Raw genomic sequence first — 19,612 nt, 5'->3', positions numbered from 1 at the left:
CCTGAAAGGGCTCAAGGTCCCCAAGGGGCTGCGGATCCCCAGTTGAGAACTGCTGACCTAAAGTATTTTGTTGCTTGTAAAAACAGCTATAAAAATCTTCCTTCCCAAAACAAACTGAGATCATGTAAGATTCTCTTGATTTGCTGTCATTAAATAATTATCCGTAATAAAATTTGACTCCAATATGCTAGGGAATTCTAGTTTTTAATCACAAATAGTAAACAAATATATCACAAAAATAGTATTTTTCCAGGTAAAAGTACCATATGGCAGATCTCTTTCTGTTATATCTTGTGTGATTTTGCATGCAAAGAGGGGACGAGGAAGTACTTAATTGAGATACTAAAATACAAGATCTTTCACTTTGAGTCATCTGTACAGAGGGAAACTATTCTAATACATAATGCCCCACCATGTGGCTAAGCTCAGATCTGCAGGAGCTTGTAGATATCCAGTTAGGAGGTGCATTCCATGTCATGGTACTAAACAGCTAGGAGTTTCTGCCTTTCAATCTTATTTTTATTTGATCTCTTTGTGTTTCTATAGCACCCGTCACCATAATCTCTCTTGTGAAGCCTGCTGTCTCTTTGTGTTCTATCACTGATATGTTTTGGTCATTCCTGGTATTTTTAGATCATCCTGGCACGGACTGAGAAGCACGTTCGGGAGCATTGGGCATTCAATAACAAACTATCAGACCTTCAGCGGTGGATCACAATGACTGAACGGAAGTTGGAATCCTGTCAGGATGCCAGTGCGGAAAGGAACATGGAGAGCAGAGTCTCAGACCTGGAGGTGAGGATCACATCTTGGCATATGATGTCATCATCCATTTGCTTTTGTGATCGATGCGGCAGGTAGATATTCAGGGGAAGTGGTGTGTTTCCCTGGGCTCCATTTCCATTTGCCATGTAAACTGGTGGACAGAGGATTCCTACTGCCTAACTGGACTGCTCTATGATGAGTGCATGATGATCTGGGGGTGGTTAGGGTGAAAGAAGCACCAAGCTTCTGTTGAAATATCTGCAGCATCATTAAAGGAAAATCCAGTCTTGAAAGTGAATTCCTCCTGGCAGGATGGTTTCTCCAGACACACAGCAGTGTAGCATTAAATGGTATGTTATTCTATTGGTTTATCCTACACCGCATTTATTTGTGCCAAAGGGAAAATGTCTCCGTTCCCACAGTTGCTCAGTTTTCCCTCCATGGAAGTACTTTGGGGTCAGATTCACTCATAGTGGTGATTTACCACTGTGCCAGCCTGGGCTGATTGGCCCTGGAGTGGGAAGCAGCTGTTTTAATTTCCATTGAGAGCTCCTGAGAAGCCCCACAGTGTTACCCTGCAGCAGGGACGTACTAGCTACACCTCTTCCCTAATCCCGTGCTACTCACTTCTTGGGCTTTGCTGGATTCTTCCAGGAGCCCCTAGCAGATCTTGCTGCTGGGGCCCCATAACTAGTGTAGTGCCAAGAGAAACGAGCATAATCCTGAGCTGAACATAGCCCTTCGTTTGACACAGGTATCATGCATTGTGGTAAAGCTTCAGCAATAGCAGCAACACCTGAAAGTAACTGTGAGTGCTGTGAATTTCAGGGGCTGCTAGCTGAATTCCCAGGTAAAGAGATCCAGTTGCACCTTGTTGGGGCTCATGGCCAGCTAGTGATTGAGAGTTCTTCCCCAGAGGGGGCAGCACATGTCCATACTGAAATGAACCAGCTGACAGAATCGTTGAGTTCACTCAAAAAGATGACAATCAGGTAAGCTTTCATGTGTGTCTTTCCCATGTCCCTTTGAGGGGGATTCTCTCTGCTGCTCTATAACCAGCCCTGCAAATGCTAAGCCTAAAGGAGTATTGAAAGTTAGGGGCTGTGATTGATTCTCTTTTGACTGCAGTGGAATTATTCCTGATTTACGCTGGTGTAAGAAGATGGAGACTCAGGCCAACTGTGTCTATGACCTGCACAGTACCTCTTCTGAGACTTCAGCCAGGATATTGCAGTCTGTGAGCAGACACTGTACCTGGCAACTCTCCCTTAGGCCTGAGCCAGTAGGAGCTTTGCAGTACTTGAGTCAGGAAATAAGGCTTTGGATGAGTGTGTTGCAGATGTGAACAGAGAGAAAAGTCTGGATCTTGGACAGGTTATGGATGAGGAAGGGGAGGCAAGACTTGGATATTGCCTGCATGTGGGGGGCTAGGAAGAGAGTAGAGTCGGAGGTGCCTCTGGGCTTAGCGACCTGAGGGACTTGGAGGGTGACATTGTTCGTGATGGCAGAGAAGAGGCCTTAGGCAGTGGGAGTTGAGATGCTCACCCAAGCATGGTGATAACGTGTCTACATTAGTTATCATGATCCGCCACCCCAAACTGACACAGTCTCCACCTCCCATGTATCTTGCAAGCATTAGTAGGAGATAATGAGACTCTGAGCTGTGCCTCTTGCAGCCACAGCAAACCAGCTGTAATGTGGGTGACAGTTTCACACAGTTTTGTGTTGAAACCTCATTAGATTTCAGAGCATGGCTCCCAAGAATAAACAATTCAAATTCAAGCCATTCAGAAACAAGCCAAACACACACACACAGAGCTCACTCTTTAATTAGGTCTTGCCGGCAGCTAAATGTCACTTTGGAAGACATTCTTACCCCTGCCATTACCAGATGCCTTGGCTGTTACCTGTCAAGCAATGCTTCATAATTAGAACACACATTCCCTCTCCATCTCTGCTGTGAGCTCCTGGATTCTTTTACAAGTGATTTATCTGGATTACCACGTACTTGGGAGGAGTTCTCCGGCTCTTGTGATTTTTGTGGGTGTCCTGGATTTTGCTGAGAAATACACAAAGAAATAACAGGTTGGTCACCTGCTTCTGATGATTTTTTTTTAAGAGCACTCTCAATTATTTTCATTTTGGAATTTGCTCCCTCAAATGAGACAAAAGTGCTTCTATGCATTAATGCCAATTTTTAGTTTATTTTCCATTCTGCATAAAAAGATTCCTAACTTTAGATACAGAAATGATACATGCATACCAATTGGATAATCACATTCAGTAAATCATAACCTTTCTGATGATAACTTACAAGACCCATCCTGCATAAAATATATCTGTTATGCCATAAGCATATTTCCATAAAGAATATGGGGTGTAATGTCACAAGCTCCCTCTGGCTTTCTCTCAGCCCTGACTTAGAACTCCAAGCTTGTCTCTCCCTTCCCACCAAACACTCTAGGCTCTGCCAGTGCTACCGTCTGCTCAGTGCAACCCACCCTTGATGTTCTGAGGCATTTTTCATTCATCATTTTTCAGGCTGTTGCATGTTCTTCTCTTGTCCAAACTTCTGTTAGCTGCTTTAGCCTCTCCCTCACCCCCCTCACTTTTTTTAAAATGAGCTGCTCTGTTATTGGTATGTCTTCACTGCAGAGGTAACTAGTGGTTTGCGCTTGAGTTACTTCCCTCATGTTTGCCTAGCTCAAGTGAGAGCAGCTGCATTGCAAAATAACACTTGAGTTTCTGTGTCTGCAGCGGACTCACTTGTGTGGCACTGAGACTTCGTAGGACATGTCCCATGATCATGTTGGGAATTCTTTCACCGTGTATTGTGAAAGAGAGGGCCATAGCTATGCTGTTGTAGCAGCTGTAGTGTAGACATGGCCTTAGACCTTGTCTACACTTACATTTTATAGTGCTCGAACTTGCTGGCTCAGGGAGGTGAAAAATCACCCCCCTAAGCGCAGGACAGACCCCAAGTGCTGGGAGCTAATCCCCTCATGGAGGTGGATTATCAGGAGCGCTGGGAGAGCTGTGTCCCAGTGCTTACGCGTGACCCCACTCACACTTCAAAGTGCTGCCGCCGGAGCGCTCCCGCGGTAGCACTTTGAAGTTTCTAGTGTAGACGTAGCCTCAGTATTTCTGTGCCTCATTCCCGACCTGTAAAATGGGGATGATAATCCCTACCTCACAAGGATGCTGTGAGGCTAAATTCATCATAGCTGGTGAGTCAGTCAGGTATTCCCCTGATGGGAGTTGTTTAAGTATCTTAGTTAGAGCATTCTGCCTGCACCATGCTCCCAGTCCCTGAGGCCTGGGAATGAAGGAAATGTTTGGGAGCCAAACGCTGATCCTCTGGTGGCATTTCATTATCTGCAGTTTGCTAACAGGAGACCTTGAAAATAAAATGACAGCATCAGTGGGCATAACTTATGTATTCTAGCCATGTTAATTATGTGAGCTTTCTGGATGTACATAAATACAGCACTATATTTAACATATAGGCAATACCAGCAGACCTTGATATTAACTGTTTAGAATATTTTAGGTTGTCAAAACATAGTTGTGCACCAAGAAACACTCCTTCTATGGATCCTTAGATTCAGGACAGAATACTTAAAGAGGCAGAGCCTAAAATTACAGATGAGCCTGAACCAAACCTCAAGAGCCAAGAGCTCCCAAACTGAGAAAGTTTGAATCCAGCTCAGACCCATTGCTGTGTGGTAGAGGAAAATGAGGAATGGAAGGGCTAAAGGGATGCCAGCAACTTTAAAAAAAAAATCACCCTCTTCTCCAAAAATATTGTACTGATAGTCATTTTAGATGTTAACCGTAACTCAGACAATAGAGGAAAAGGTTTCTCATGTTGTTTACTATATATATTTTGACAGTACTTTGTTTGTTGTTAATTTCACTGGTTCCCATGTGTAATATTTCCACACTACGGTAATGGAGAGAAAATATTTTTAAATATGTAAATGTGATTGTAAAACCCACAAAAGCTGGCAGGGAAATTCAGGCTCAGGCATAGAACCTGAAACTACCTTTAACTTTCCTTTTTCAAAGAGCCTAGATTTCAAGTTGACAGTATCCCTTTTAGGGACTAACCCATAGTGATGCAGGAACTCTGTGGTAGACAGGAATAGAACCCAGATCAGCTGACTCCTGCTGTTGTACCTTAACCACAAGACCATCCTTCTCTTCTGAAAGTACATCAGCTGTACTTTTCCAAGGAGCCACTTCTGGAGTTGGCTCTTAATGTTTTGCAATGTTCTAAGCAGAGCTAATATTCTTGCCTACCTATCTATACTCATTGTATTTATAGCAGCATTCACTATAGTACCTAGTGCTGTTCAGATTTGCTGGTCCCTGCTGTGCTTCTAACAAAGTGCTGTGCATGCTCATGAACCCATATTCACACAAAAATAACCTGCACCAACTTGTACACTGTGGAGCTACATTTATATGATTAGGGTTACTGGTGATGCTCCAGTGATTACTCGCTACCAGAAAAGCCTCTTGGTGCCCTAATCAGCAAGACATGACCCCAGTAGAGGGATGAGTCACCAGAACTGCTACATGGGACAGTAGTGGAGGGCATCCAAGTTTGAGTCCCGTGCTTTTTCATTTCCTTTCCAGGGGCTTGAAGCATTGTAGAGACAGGGGGCTCAAGATGGTGCAAGGAGAGATCATGTCAAGGAAATCAGCAGACCGGCTGAAGTATTAAAGCCTATCAGTGGTGTTGCTTGTGCAGAGAAGAGTGTTGTTCTGATAACTTTCCTTAAAGAGCTACGAGTCAGCGCTAGCACTGAATACTACTAATACTTTGTGACACTGCTGATTTGTTACTTGTTCTTACTTTATTAATAGTAAGGAGATAGTAAGGAAATAATAATAATATTTTTAAGCATAGGTATGTTGGTTTGGTTCCCCACCCCTTCCCCCCATTCCATGAATGTATCAGTAGTCAGATGCATCACTGCATTGACTTCTTTGATTTTGTATTTTCAAGCCTCCTCAGCAGCATTCAGCCAAATACAACAGTTGATGATACGGGGAAGAATATAACCGTCATGGGTAATACACTGATGACTGGGTTGGCCTTCGGCTCTTCAGAGGTAACTCTCAAGCACTCCCAGGTGAGAGAAGTAATCTGTATCAGCATTCCTTAATAACTTTACAAAGCCCATTTCCCCTTGGCTCTGTCTGATACCGTATGTAAAAGTCTCCAATTTGCAAAGTTCAGCAAACATCTAAAATGTGGGGATCAAGTTTCTGAGCCTCACTGGGTCATTAGAAAGCACATCTGACATCTTCAGTTTGCAAAGGCTGATGTAGGAGCATAGCTTCATGACTCCCATACAAATCAATGGAAGTCACTTAGCCAAACTCACATGTACTGTTTTGGATATGAAACAGTATGTGTTATAGTAGAGACCCTTGTAAATAGTACCATTATGCCAGGCAGGGAGTTAGGGGAAAAACCGTCTGGAACCTTCTGTGTTTTGCTAAATTCCTCTTTCCACTGTCAAATTTTAGTAGAGCAAACCCAGTGCCAGATTCTCAGATGGTGTAAATCACTATAGCTTCAGTGCAGATGGTTTACACCAGCTGAGGACCTGGCCCTCTATCTCCTTCCTGTGACCAGTTAATTATAACTTGAATCACAGATGGAGGGTGCCTCCCGCTCCATTTCCAATTATTTTGTCCTTCTACATACATAACTCCTATAGAAATCATAGGGGATTTTGTCTACATAGGAAATCCAGACCTAAAGTTCTTCCTTATATTGAGAGCCTGTGGGACTTGAGACTTCAGTGGAAGATGAGGTGCTCAGCACTTTGTAGAATTGGTTTCAGTTTCGATGAGACAGGAGAGACCAGACCTGGACCCTGGTGATGCCCCACTGGAGTCAATGGGAATTCAGCAGGAACTTGTTTGGCTGTTGGTGACTGAAGGCAGTAATAATAATGTGTGTTTCCTTTTTTATAAATTCCTTTTTGGGTTTTGTTTTGTGACTCAGGCGAATGTGAGCAAAGAGGAAGAGAACAGTCACCTCCTTAAACTCATGAAGGACTTTGAAGAGTGGTTACATGTAGAAAATGACAAACTGAGCAAGATTTTTGTCATGAAACCCTCCAGTTTTGAAGAAGTTAAAGCAATACACAGCAAGCTGAAGGTTGGTTTTCAAACACTAATTTTCTGAGTGTAGGGAATTATGTTGGGAGATGAACATAAGAATGGCCATCCTGGGTCATACCAGTGGTCTGTCTAGCCCAGTGTCCTGTCTTCTCACAGGGGCCAGTGCCAGATTGTTCAGAGGGAATGAACAGAACAGGGCAATTAACAAGTGATCCATCCTCTGTCGTCCAGTACCAGCTTCTGGCAATCAGAGGTTTAGAGACAAGTGCAGCATAGGGTTTCATCACTGCATATCTTAGCTAATGGGCATTAATGGACATGTCCTCCATGAACTTACCTAATTCTTTTTTGAATCTAGTTATACATTTGACCTTCACAACATCCTCTGGCAGCAAGTTCCACAGGTTGACTGTGTGTTGTGTGAAGAACTACTTCCTTATGTTTGTTTTAAACCTGCTGCCTATTAATTTCATTGGGTGACCCCTAGTTCTTGTGTTATATGAAGGGGTAAATAACACTTCCCTATTCACTTTCACCACACATTCGTGATTTTACAGACCTCTATCATATCCTCCCTCAGTCATCTCTTTTCTAAGCTGAGCAGTCCCAGTCTTTTTAATCTCTCCTCATATGGAATTTGTTCCATACTCTAATCACTTTTGTTGCCCTTCTCTGTATTTTGTTCCAATTCTAATACCTTTTCTGAGATGAGGCAACCAGAACTGCATGCAGTATTCAAGGGGTGGTCGTACCATGAATTTATACAGTGGCATTTATACATTGAGTGGATGTTTTCAGAGAACTATCTACAGTGACTCCAGGATCTCTCTCTTGAGTGGCAGCAACTAAGTTAGACCCCATCATTTTATATATATAGTTGGGATTATCTTTTCCAATGTGCATTACATTGCACTTGTCAGCATTGAATTTCATCTTTCTATTTTGTTGCCCAGTCTAGTGAGATCACTTTGTAACTCTTCACAGTCAGCTATGAACTTAACTGTCTTCAGTAATTTAGTATCTGCAGATTTTGCCACCACACTGTCACTTTTACAGGCATAGGTGCTGCAGCACTCTGTGACTTGAAGTGGCTTCCATCATATATATGCAGGGTTTACAGTTTGGTTCAATGGCTCTCAGCACCCCCACTATAAAAATTGTTCCAGCACCCTGTTTACAGATCATTTATGAATATTGTTGTACTGTGCACAGATCCCTGAGGGACTTCACTGTTTACTGCATTCCATTTCAAAACTGACCATTTATTCTTACCATTTGTTTCCTGTCTTTTAACTAGTTACTGATACTTATGAGATAAGAGGGAAGGTCCTCTTGACTCCTTACTTTGCTTAAGACCCTTTCGTGAGGGACCTTGTCAAAGGCTTTCTGAAAGTGCAAGTACACTATATCCACTGGATCACCTTTGTTCACATATTTGACCCCCTCAGAGAAGTCTAATAGATTCATGAGGCATGATTTCCCTTTACAAAAGCTTTGTTGACTCTTCCCTAACATACTGTGTCCATGTATGTGTCTGATCATTTTGTTCTTTTCTGTATTTTCAACTAATTTGCTTGGTACTGAAATTGGGTTTAGCAGCATGTGATTGCTAGGATCAGCTCTGGAGCTTTTTTAAAAATAGCTCTCAGCCAGTCATCTGATACAGAGGCTGATTTAAGCGAAAAGTTATATATTCCAGATAGTAGTTCTGCAATTTCATATTTGAGTTCCTTTAGAACTTTTGGGTCAATATCATCTGGTCTCGATGACATATTACTGTTTAATTTATCAAACTACTGGTTCAATGAATTAATTTAGCTTCTGTGTGATGACCTTGTTTTTCCTGGGTGCTTCTTTAGCACCTCGATCATCCGTTGACACGCTTCCTGCTTCTGATGTACTTGAAAAACATTTTTGTTAGTTTCTGTGTCTTTTGCGGGTTGCTTTCAAATTCTTTTGGCTTGCTTAATTATATTTTTATGCTTGACTTGCTTATGCTCTTTATTGTCCTTTCTATTTGCCTGCAATTTTTAAAGGACGCCCTTTTGCTTCTCACCCCTCTTTTAGTCTGCTGTTTAGCAATGGTGGCATTTATTTGGTCCTCTTACTGGTTTTTTTTATTTGGGGTTTACATGCAGTTTGAGCCTCTGTTATGGTGTTTTAAAATAGTTTCCATCCATCTTGCAGGCATTTCACTCTTGTGAATATTCCTTTTAATTTCCACTTAACTAGCTTCCTTGTTTTTGTGTAGTTCCCCCTTTTGAAGTTAAATGCTACTATGATAGGTTTCTTTGGTATTTTCCCCTCCACAAGAATGTTGAGCTTAAGTACATTATTGTTGATTTTACTGAGTGCTTCAGCTATATGCACCTCTTGGGCAAGATCCTGTGCACCACTTAGGACTAAATCAAGAATTGCCTCTCCCCTTGTGGGTTCCAGGACTAGCTGCTACAAGAAGCAGTCATTAATGGGGCCTAGAAATTTTATCTGTGAATCCTGTCTTGAGGTGACATGTACCCAGTCAATATAGGGATAGTTGAAATCCCCCATTATTATTGGGTTATCTGTTTTTGTAGCCTCTCTAATCTTCCTGAGCATTTCAGAGTCACCACCATCCTGGTCAGTTAGTCAGTAGTATATTCCTACTGCTATACTCTTGTTATTGAAGCTTGGAATTTCTAAGGTACCATATTCTGAGATACAGTTTGATTCATTTAAGATTTGTACTATATTTGTCTCTATGCTCTCTTTCACATACAATGTCACTCTCCCATCAGCACTACCTATTCTGTCATTTCTGTATATTTTGTACCCTAGTATTACCATGTCCCATTGATTATCATTGTTCTACCAAGTTTCTGTGATGTCTTTTATATCAGTATCTTCATTTAATGCGAGTCACTCAAGTTCTCCCATTTTAGTATTTAGACTCATAGCATTTGTATACAAGCACTTATAAAATTTGTCAATATTTAGTTCTCTGCCTTCATGTGATGCAATTGAATGGGACTCTTTTTCGTTTGACTGTTTCTCTTCAGTTCCTACCTCTACTTTATCACTTTCTATCCTCTCCTCTTTACTAGGATATAGAGGTATGCTCTTTAATCAATCCTCTGCTAGAGAATGTATTGCCTGTCCTCTGTCTGAACGATGCGCTCCTCCACAGCTGTCAGCTGTCCACTATCTCTTAGTTTAAAACTTCTCTATGACCTTTTTAATTTTACATGCCAACAATCTAGTTCCATTTTGGTATAGGTGGAGCCCATCCTTCCTGTATAGGCTCCTTCTTTTCCAAAAGATCCTCCAGTTCCTAAACTGCTTCTCCCAACACCATCATCTCATCATACATTGAGACTGTGCAGTTTTGCCTGTGGAACTGGAAGCATGTCAGAGAATGTTACCATGGAGGTCCTGGACTTTAATTTCTTACCTAGCAGCCTAAATTTGGCCTTGAGAACCTCTCTATTACGTTTCCCTATGTCATTGGTAGCTACATATACCACAACCACCACTCCTCCCCAGCACTGTGGGGGGTCATGTGCGGGTGGTCACAGGGGTTACTCCCCTGACTCCCAGCTTCTCCCCCAAAAAAAATTCCCCACCAGTTGCTGTCCCAGCCCATCAAAGTAAGCAGCTGGCATGCCAGGACACATTGTTTACTTAGGTTTACCTCCGTGCCTGCGGACGTTGGAGGTAAACAAATCATCTCAGCCCACCAGTGGCTTATCCTGATGGCCTGGGAGCCAAAGTTGGCTGACCACTGAATTATAAGGTCGACTTATGAACGGGTTATAAAAATTTTCCTTTTTGATATATCCATCTTGGGGGAGAGGGGTCAGCTTATAAACAAACCAGCTTATGATTGAATATATACAGTATGTATGTTTCTAATAGCTGAATCCCTGGTTACTAGTATCTGTTTGTGCCTTATCATTGGGATTATAGGGGTATAATAGGGGTATCCTCAATGCAAGAGGATACCGTGATATCATCTGGAAGGAGGGTCCGAGCTATGGTATCTTTTCTCTCCATTCCAGCTAGATATTCTTCTTTCCCAAGACTTTCATTCTCCTCCACAGTACAGAGGCTGAAATGTGGCCAGGAGCCTTTCCAAATTATTTAAAAGCTAAAATCAGCATCCAGGGCCATATCACATCTCCCTGCTGTAGAACTCACAGGAGAGGTGGGTGTCCTGGGAAGCACTGGAGTTTTCCACAAATATTCCACTCCTTGAGGGGAAATCTGTAAGAGCCCCCATGCTGCAATGGAAAGTGCAGAGTTGTACTACAGCATTTGTGTATGTCACAAACAGCTTTGTTTGGCACAGATATTCTAACATTTCTGGCTAAAAATCTGTTTTTATTTTTTATCCTTAGCATTTTAATATTTATAACCAATACAATAAAATCCATCAACAATTACAACTATTAGAGCAAACCTAACAATAAAAATCCTCAATTTAGAGAAATCCTGCAGCTGTAGACCACCCTAGATGAATATGTGATAGCAAAATAAAAATAAATGCATAAACTTAATAAATTCAGAGTTCCCACCAACTGGATAGAATGCTAATGTCCTTTAAAATGACTAAATCTCTTGTGTTGGCAAGGCAGTGATTCCTTTAAATGACAGGTTGCTGATGAGCTTGTCTTTCCCTGAAGGAGCTGCAGTCTCGTGTTCCTGAGGGGCAACGTCTTTTCAAAGATCTCCGTAGTCTTCAGACAGTTGACGGGACCTCTGAAGATGTGGAGGACCTGCGTTATCAATGGATGCTCTACAAATCTAAACTCAAAGACTCCAGCAGCTCATTGGTAGGTGAACAGGCATCAGAGCTGTTAGTATTAAAGACACTGTAGTACTTTTCCAACATTCTTTTAAGTAACCACTGCTTTTTGACAAATATGGTCCCAATCCAGCAAGGACATAAACATATGCTTAACTTTAAGTATATAAGTAATCCCATTGAAGTCAATTGAATATATTTAAATTGTGACATGGTCAGGCCAGATGGCTACAAGAGAGTGGTCAAAGATAGATACATTAGCTGCAGGTAAAATAACAGGGACTATTCCAGAACACTCAGGAACTTTCTAGAACTAATTAAGGCAGGCAGGCTAATTAGGACACCTGTAGCCAATTGGGAAGTTACTAGAATTAATTAAGGCTAATCAGGACACCTGGTATACAAAGTCTCTCACTCCAGTTGGTGTGTGCATAAGGAGCTGAGAGTGAGAGGCTGTGCTGCTGGAGGACTGAGGAGTACAAGCGTTAACAGACATCAGGAGGAAGGTCCTGTGGTGAGGACAAAGAAGGTGTTGGGAGGTGGCCATGGGGAAGTAGCCCAGGGAATTGTAGCTGTCATGTAGTTGTTCGAGAAGGCACTCTAGACAGCTGCAGTCCACAGGGACCTGGGCTGGAACCCAGGGTAGAGGGCAGGCCCAGATTCCACCCAAAACCTCCCAACTCCTGATCCAACACAGGAAGATCTCTAAGGCTAGCAAAATCCACCAATAAGTGCAGGACCCACCAAGGTACAGGAGGAACTTTATCACAATATATACACACACTTTCAATATTCAGTTAGAAATCCTGTGGCCTCTTTGTCTCCACACAAGCAATGCTCGTTACTTTTGCTTGAGTAAAGACTTCAGATTTGGCCCAACAGTGATATCATCTAACATGATATCATGTAAGGGACTGGGGCATAGATGGTCTTACCTAGTTGTCTCAGCCGGGCTGAGGTCTGCCCACCAGGGACAGGAGTTGCTGGGCTAGAGTTGGAGGAATCGCAAGGCTAGGTCTCATAAACAAGTGTCAGGATCAGTCAGGCCAGGGTCGGAGACTGGAGATCAGAGGCAGAACCAGGTTAGAACTGGGAGACAAGAATCAAGGCTGAAGTCACTTGGAGTCAGAGATTAGATATTAGGAGTAGAGGCAAAGTCTGGCATTGCAGCAGACTGAAATCTGTGTAGTTGCCCAGACAACTTCCTGGGGCAACCACTGGGGTTAACTCGGGGCACTTGGCCAAACAGAGGGCTACAGGGTACTGTCAGTCTGAGTCTCTTGACTCTTGATTTCCTGCGGCAGCTACTCTCCACAGTGCTCCCTGGCTATGCCTCTATATGGCCTCCTAGTGGTACTGTGGGAATATCCACTCCCCTACATTCTACAGACCTGGGTTCTAGTCCCTGGGTCCTTATACTATGTATCATAGAATACCAGGGTTGGAAGGGACCTCAAGAGGTCATCTAGTCTAACCTCCTGCTCAAAGCAGGACCAATCCCCAACTAGTAATTGACATGTGTAATATATAACTTTCTCTAAGACAAATGTAATGTATAACTTTCTCTAAGACATGTACTGAGGAAATATCAATCAGGGGCTTCCTTCTCTCCCCCACAGAATGTTCTTTTGCACAATTACTGTAACAAGGTTATATGTCCACAGAACTCTACTTGTAGAACGTCTTCTGTTCTGTGGTGCTCTGTGAGTCATTGTGATCAGTATAGTCAAGAACAGAACAGATTGTTTCAGAAAGAAACAACAGAAGGAGCCAGATTCTTTATAACATTCACTTCATGGGCTAAGCATTTGGAATGGTATAAAGAGCTGATGTCATAGACAATTGTAATGGATTTTAATGTGAGGACCAAAGTATAGGTCTGGGTAAACATAAAGCTTTATATCAGAGAGTTGTATATGTAAGCACTGCAAAGAAGGTGGAGTTTATCCAGTAACAAATACACCTCTACCCCGATATAACACTGTCCTCGGGAGCCAAAAAATCTTACTGTATTATAGGTGAAACCGCGTTATATCAAACTTGCTTTGATCCATGCAGACCCACCCCCCTGGAGCGCTGCTTTACCACGTTATATCTGAATTTGTCTTATATCGGGGTAGAGGTATATTGCAAATAATGATAAAGATATTTGCTGTTAATTTTAGCAAAAATTTGCATAGTTAAGTCCTGATTTTCTGAAGTGACTAGTGATTCTGGGTACCAAACTGGGTGCCTGGTTTTCAGATTGTGGGTACCTGACACTTTCAGCAATAAATCCTCTTTAAAGTATTGTAACTTGGGCACCTGAAAAATGAGCCACCTAAAATGACTCAATATTTAGATTTCAGAGTGGTAGCCATGTTCATCTGTATCAGCAAAAAGAACAAGGAATACTTGTGGCACCTTAGAGACTAACACATTTATTTGAGTATAGGCTTTTGTGGGCTAAAACCCACTTCATCGAATGCGCATCTTGGCTGTAAGATGTGGGAGAATATCTGTAATTTTTGTCCTTCTCCGCTTGTCTTCAAAGAAGCTGTCAATGAGTTTCAAATTGAAAGTATTTATTTAGAACACAGATCCTTTGATTTGCAGTGGTGATGAAGAGCAGTCTCTTTTAATCAGAAATAGTGTAAAATCAGAGTTATTGTGTGGTACATTTTTTGCCCAAGTACCTTGTGTAAGAATACATTTAGTCAATAGGTGTCAGTAAAATCAAAGCTATTTCTTAGGTAACACTGCATCTGACTTGCATTGTTAGGAAACAAAATCCATTTGGGCTTTATTCCTGATGTGCATTTAAAAGCTCATTAAACACCAGTCACCTGCTGTTTCAGCCTATCCAGATGACCAGAAATTTGAAAGAAACGTTCCCCCTGTGAAATGAATATTCCTTATAGGTTCCACTGGGATCTCAGGTTCATGGTATTTTGTGTTTGTGTTTATTTTTTTTTTTTCATTTTTTTTTTTAAACAGACTCCTAGATCTTTGGAAGAACCCGATGGATTCAGAAAGGTACAATATTTTCCAATCATTAAACCAGAAATGTTAGATTAGAAGTTTCACAGGTAATTACTTTTAAATGAGATTTTTTTAAGGGTCTTGAAAAGAGTTGGTTGCATTAGGATAAGTGTCTGTATAAAGTACGTTAATAAAGAAGCTGCTCTTCTGCAAGGCCTAGTGTACATTTAAAAATTAGATCAACCTAGCTATGTTGTTCAGGGCTATAAAAAAATTTTTTTTTTGCACCCTGAGAACCATAACTAGGTTGACCTAACCCCCAGTTGAGATGAGGCTAAGTTGATGGAAGAATTCGTGTGTTAACCTACCTACCACCTCTTGGAGAGTTGGGTTAACTACTTCAACAGAAGAATCCATTCCATTGGTATAGGCTACGCTTCGGTTGTAAGCAACACAGATTCAATGCTGTAGCTGAGCTGCTGTAGCAGCTATAATGTAGACCAGTGGTTTTTAACCCGTGGGCTGCTTGCGACCCAATTAGCACAGCTGAGGCCCACCTGACATCCTCAGGGCCATACAGGTAGTATATAGTGTGGATGCGTCCCACATAACACATAGAGGAGAAGTGTATATGCTGCCCACAGTGGTAAAGAGGTTGAGAAACACTGGCATAGACATATACCAAGTTTAAAAAGGAGAAGCAGTATCCTTTTTAAGGGAATTAAATTCCTTCTGCTCTCAGAGTATTGCCCTTGGACTATCCTACCATCACAGAAGCATAAGAACTGGATGTCTGTCCATCTCCTGTGTAGATGAGGGTGAACATTTTTGAAACTACCTAATAATTTAGGAGCTACATCCTCTCCTCAGCATTCTCTATTGGCTGTGTTAGGTAGCTTGCCCTCAGTGTGTGCTGGCTTTTATGAATCCTGTTCTTAGGTGCCTATCTGTCTCTGTGCATGGGGAATCTGGGCACCTAACTCGGTGCTATGGATTCCGCTAGGCAACGGGATGCCTAAACAGTATGCACTGCAATCCTGAGCCTAAGTTTCCTCGGTAGATCTAGCCCTTAGGAGCCTAAATCTCATTGGAAGTCAACACTAGCCTGGTGGTCTTTGCGGAGTCCCAGAATTGAGCAATCCCCCTAGTGTGGTCTTATGTAACTGAATCACACTGTGTGGTGCTTGCGCAACTCTCTTACAGAATTGTAAATCCCTTGTTTACAAGTTCCCTACTGATTAATGGTTGTTTAAGGCTGGCCTGGGTGTTGGTCAGCTCCTTTGTTGTTACTGAAGAACTATCAGTGGGCGACTCCCAAACTCACAACATATTTCTATAACAACCGTAGAACAGAATCTCATAATTTCATACACACTAACGATATACATATTTTGACAGAACAGTGGGTCTCAGCAGATATCTTACATGGCACACTTTGTATGAAACAACACACCCATATATGAATGATGAATATGGGGGTTACTGGGTGCTACTGTGGGGTACAGTGTGTCACAGGTTCCTAATTCACATTTTGGAATTTTAATTTAGCTCATCCAGTCCATGGGGTTGTGAGTTCAATCCTTGACGGGGCCACTTAGGGATCTGGGGCAAAAACCTATCTGGGGATTGCTCCTGCTTTGAGCAGGGGGTTGGACTAGATGACCTCCTGAGGTCCCTTCCAATCCTGATAGTCTATGATTCTATGTCCCTTCAAGTGAAAAATTGTGGGTAAAGTAAGGTAATTTGCCTAATGCTGTTAGACTAAGCCCTGATTCTGTGCAGCATTCTGTGAAGGAATTTCTCTTGGGACTCACATAAAAGGCTGAAACAACAAAGAGCAGAGACAGTAGAGGAGACAAAAAGGGATAGGCTTGAAAGAAGAGAAGAAAACACCAGCTTTTGATTAAAGTTAAGGAGCAGTTCTTCTTTTGGGGCCTGATCTTGAGTCTTTCTATTGCCCTTAATGGGATTGAATCAAGCCTTTTTCTCTACCCTCATTTGCTTAGTTCATAAATAAAGATGGCTCCCACTTTACATCTTCTCATCTGACTTGTTATTAGATGGTATAGACTGAGACTTTATTTAGACAATGCAAAGTTAAATGAATGAATAATAAGTTTTGTGATTATATCACCACACAAATAACTCTTGATCAAATAACTCCCTCTGAGAACCACATCCCATTCCTGTTAAGGGATGCTGAACACTCACACCTGGCATTAAATCTCCTTGTTATGCACACATGGATCTTGTGGTCCCTAAATCCTTCCCATGCCAAGGCTTCCCAGTGCAGCAAGGCTACTCCCCAGGTGTACAAAAGATGCAGTAAAGCTGTCATGGTATAAATCCCCACGCTGAACCTTAAGAGTCCAAAAGATGGGGTACCAGCATGAATTTCTCTAAGCTTAATTACCAGCTTAGATCCTCTGGTACTGCCATCAACCAGGACTTGGAGTGCCTGGTACACTCTGGTCCCCCCAAAACCTTCCCTGGGGACCCTAATACCCAGACCCCCTGGATCTTAACACAAGGAAAGTAAACCCTTTCTCCCACCGTTGCCTCTCCCAGGCTTTCCCTCCCTGGGTTACCCTGGAAGAACACTGTGATTCAAACTCCTTGAATCTAAAAACAGAGAGGAGTGCACCTTGCCCCCTCCTCTTTCCCCCTCCCCAAGAGGTAATACAGATTCAAGCTCCTTGAATCTAAAACAGAGGGATTCCACCTTCCCCCCTCCCTTCTCTGTCCCTTTCTCCCACCAATTCCCTGGTGAGTACAGACTCAGTTCCCTTGAGCCTCAACAAGGGGAAAAAATCAATCAGGTCTTAAAAAGAAAAACTTTTAATAAAAGAAAGAAAAAAATAAAAGTTGTCTCTGTAGTTAAGATGGTAAATGTTACAGGGTCTTTCAGCTTATAGACACTAGAGAGAAGCCTTCCCCCCAGCACAAATACAAATTAAAATCCTTCCAGTAAAATACACATTTGAAAATAAAGAAAACAATCAAAAAGACTAAACTGCCTTCTACTTGTACTTACTATGTGAACAGAAAATTAGAGAGCCTATAGGTATGTCTGGTCACTCTCAGAACCCAGAGAGAACAACAGACAAACAACCAACACAAAACAAAGACTTCCCTCCACCGAGATTTGAAAGTATCTTGTCTTCTGATTGGTCCTCTGGTCAGGTGTTCCAGGTTCACTGCTTGTAACCCTTTACAGGTAAAAGAGACATTAACCCTTAACTATCTGTTTATGACAAAAGCCCTACCCAGCTCATATCCTGGTGAAGTTGCTAATATATGCAGTGTGATACCCACACCTCTCGAGTAATTCTGGCCAATCTTGAACCCTTACGGTAACCCCCAGAGCCTTGTCCTTATTGTACTTGCAACTCAGCACTAGGGGCTGGGTGTAATGAGCCAAACAGAAAGATCACTGGATTTTTTTCAGCATGATAGCTCAAGTGGCAAGAATCTTCCCTTAAGTTCCTTATCAGCCTAGAAAAACAATGTGGCATCTTAATTCTTGCTGTAGAGGCTGTCGGACATTGAGTAAAACTACTTTTCCATGGTAATGACCCTAAAGGGAAAGTTCAAAGAACCAATCAAGGACTTGTGTTTTAATATGGCTGTCTCGGTCAGAGTCACATGTAGTGGAAAATGCTTGTGGCTTTTGTATCTCCACTGAGCAGTGAGATTCCATCCTTCAGCACAGCACCTTAATGTTGGCTGGTACTCAGTCTCTCTCATCCTCTTGAGCAATGTCCAGATACACTGGTAATTTCTGATGATACCTGCATGAAATATTGGCAGGTTAGTATCAGTTAGGCCCACAGTAGGCAAAACATCCCTGCCGAGAAGCGCTGAAGCCCTTCCCTGCAGGGCCCCCGGGGGGGGGGGAGTGAGGCAAGGCGTCAGGCCCTGCAGGGGCCCCCATGAGAATATAGTATTCTATAGTATTGCAACTATTTTTAATGAAAGGGGCTTCTGAAATTGCTTTGCCCTGGGCCCCCTGAATCCTCTGGGCAGCCCTGCTTCCCTGACTGCTGAACGACTACCCAGTGCAAAGGGAGAGAGACAAAGAAATTCAGAAAAAGAACCAGAACACGTTGTGAGTGAGTTCCCTTTGCACCTAAAAGAACATTGTCAGGTGGCTCTAGGTGCCGGGTGATTTAGAAATGCTAATGATCCAGATGCTGCTGTCATTTACACCCACCTTACACCTGTGATGGTCCATGGACCTCAATGAAGTTATCCCAGATTCATATTGCTGCCACTGAAAGCAGAATTGGGTCCGTTATGATCTGATATTCATCTATGAGTTAAACATCCCCCGACATAACAGCATGCAGACTAGCTCACAAGAATTAGAGAGTGACATCGACCAGTCTGGTCTCAGTGCTATCTGAGATGGGAGAAGGACAAAAAGTATAAATAGGGAGGTGCAAATAAGAGTTTTAAAATATTTGTAGTTGCTTTTTAAAATTGAGGTTAAATGATCTATGGTGGTGTCAGTAGCTGAGTAAGGAATTTTTTTAACTATACATTTTATGTTGGTTGTATCCCTTCAAAACTGCAGCAAATGAAAATTCTCTGGGTGAATGACTAATAATGTTCTGCGTTAATTAACTTGTACCTCAAAGACTGCACCACTTGTGGGAAGGGGCTGCCTCACCTCATAGCTTGTAAAATCCACTCCCCTCAGCATGTGTGCAGAAGGAGCAGACCCCCTGTTTGGGGGACTTGAATGGTACCTAGGCCAGGTGCTGATCCTCTGCTCAGGGGATGAATTTCAGCTTGGATGATTTGTGATATCCCTCTTTATAGAAGCCTCATAGAAGCAGCAGCAGGGGCAGGATGGCCGGTGCTGAATTGATCTTTTGCTTCTGTGATGTGTTGTTTGTGGTGATTCTCATTTAATCTTCCACGTTTCAATAGTTTGGGGTGGGGGCATTGAGGTGC

The 19,612-nt window shown here is 42.4% G+C and overlaps 1 protein-coding gene across 7 annotated transcripts in view; it reads left to right on the top strand.

The window, feature by feature from the left end:
* Window positions 1–19,612, top strand: part of SYNE3 (spectrin repeat containing nuclear envelope family member 3) — an 85,270-nt gene that overhangs the window by 52,535 nt on the left and 13,123 nt on the right. For 4 of the 7 annotated variants that reach the window (XM_050954454.1, XM_050954459.1, XM_050954457.1 and 1 more), the window contains 6 exons: window positions 634–795; window positions 1,594–1,757; window positions 5,780–5,906; window positions 6,791–6,946; window positions 11,571–11,720; window positions 14,669–14,707. In XM_050954454.1, coding sequence (XP_050810411.1) covers window positions 634–795; window positions 1,594–1,757; window positions 5,780–5,906; window positions 6,791–6,946; window positions 11,571–11,720; window positions 14,669–14,707 — 798 coding nt within the window. Of the gene's footprint in view, window positions 1–633; window positions 796–1,593; window positions 1,758–1,893; window positions 4,183–5,779; window positions 5,907–6,790; window positions 6,947–11,570; window positions 11,721–14,668; window positions 14,708–19,612 lie in introns of those variants that run through there. The other 3 variants (XM_050954456.1, XM_050954461.1, XM_050954460.1) reach the window with 3 other exon arrangements.

This window comes from Gopherus flavomarginatus, chromosome 5, assembly GCF_025201925.1.
Source record: "Gopherus flavomarginatus isolate rGopFla2 chromosome 5, rGopFla2.mat.asm, whole genome shotgun sequence".
NCBI lineage: Eukaryota > Metazoa > Chordata > Testudines > Testudinidae > Gopherus > Gopherus flavomarginatus.
Note: the sequence above shows the minus strand (reverse complement) of the source record. Positions and strands in the feature narration are given on the sequence as shown.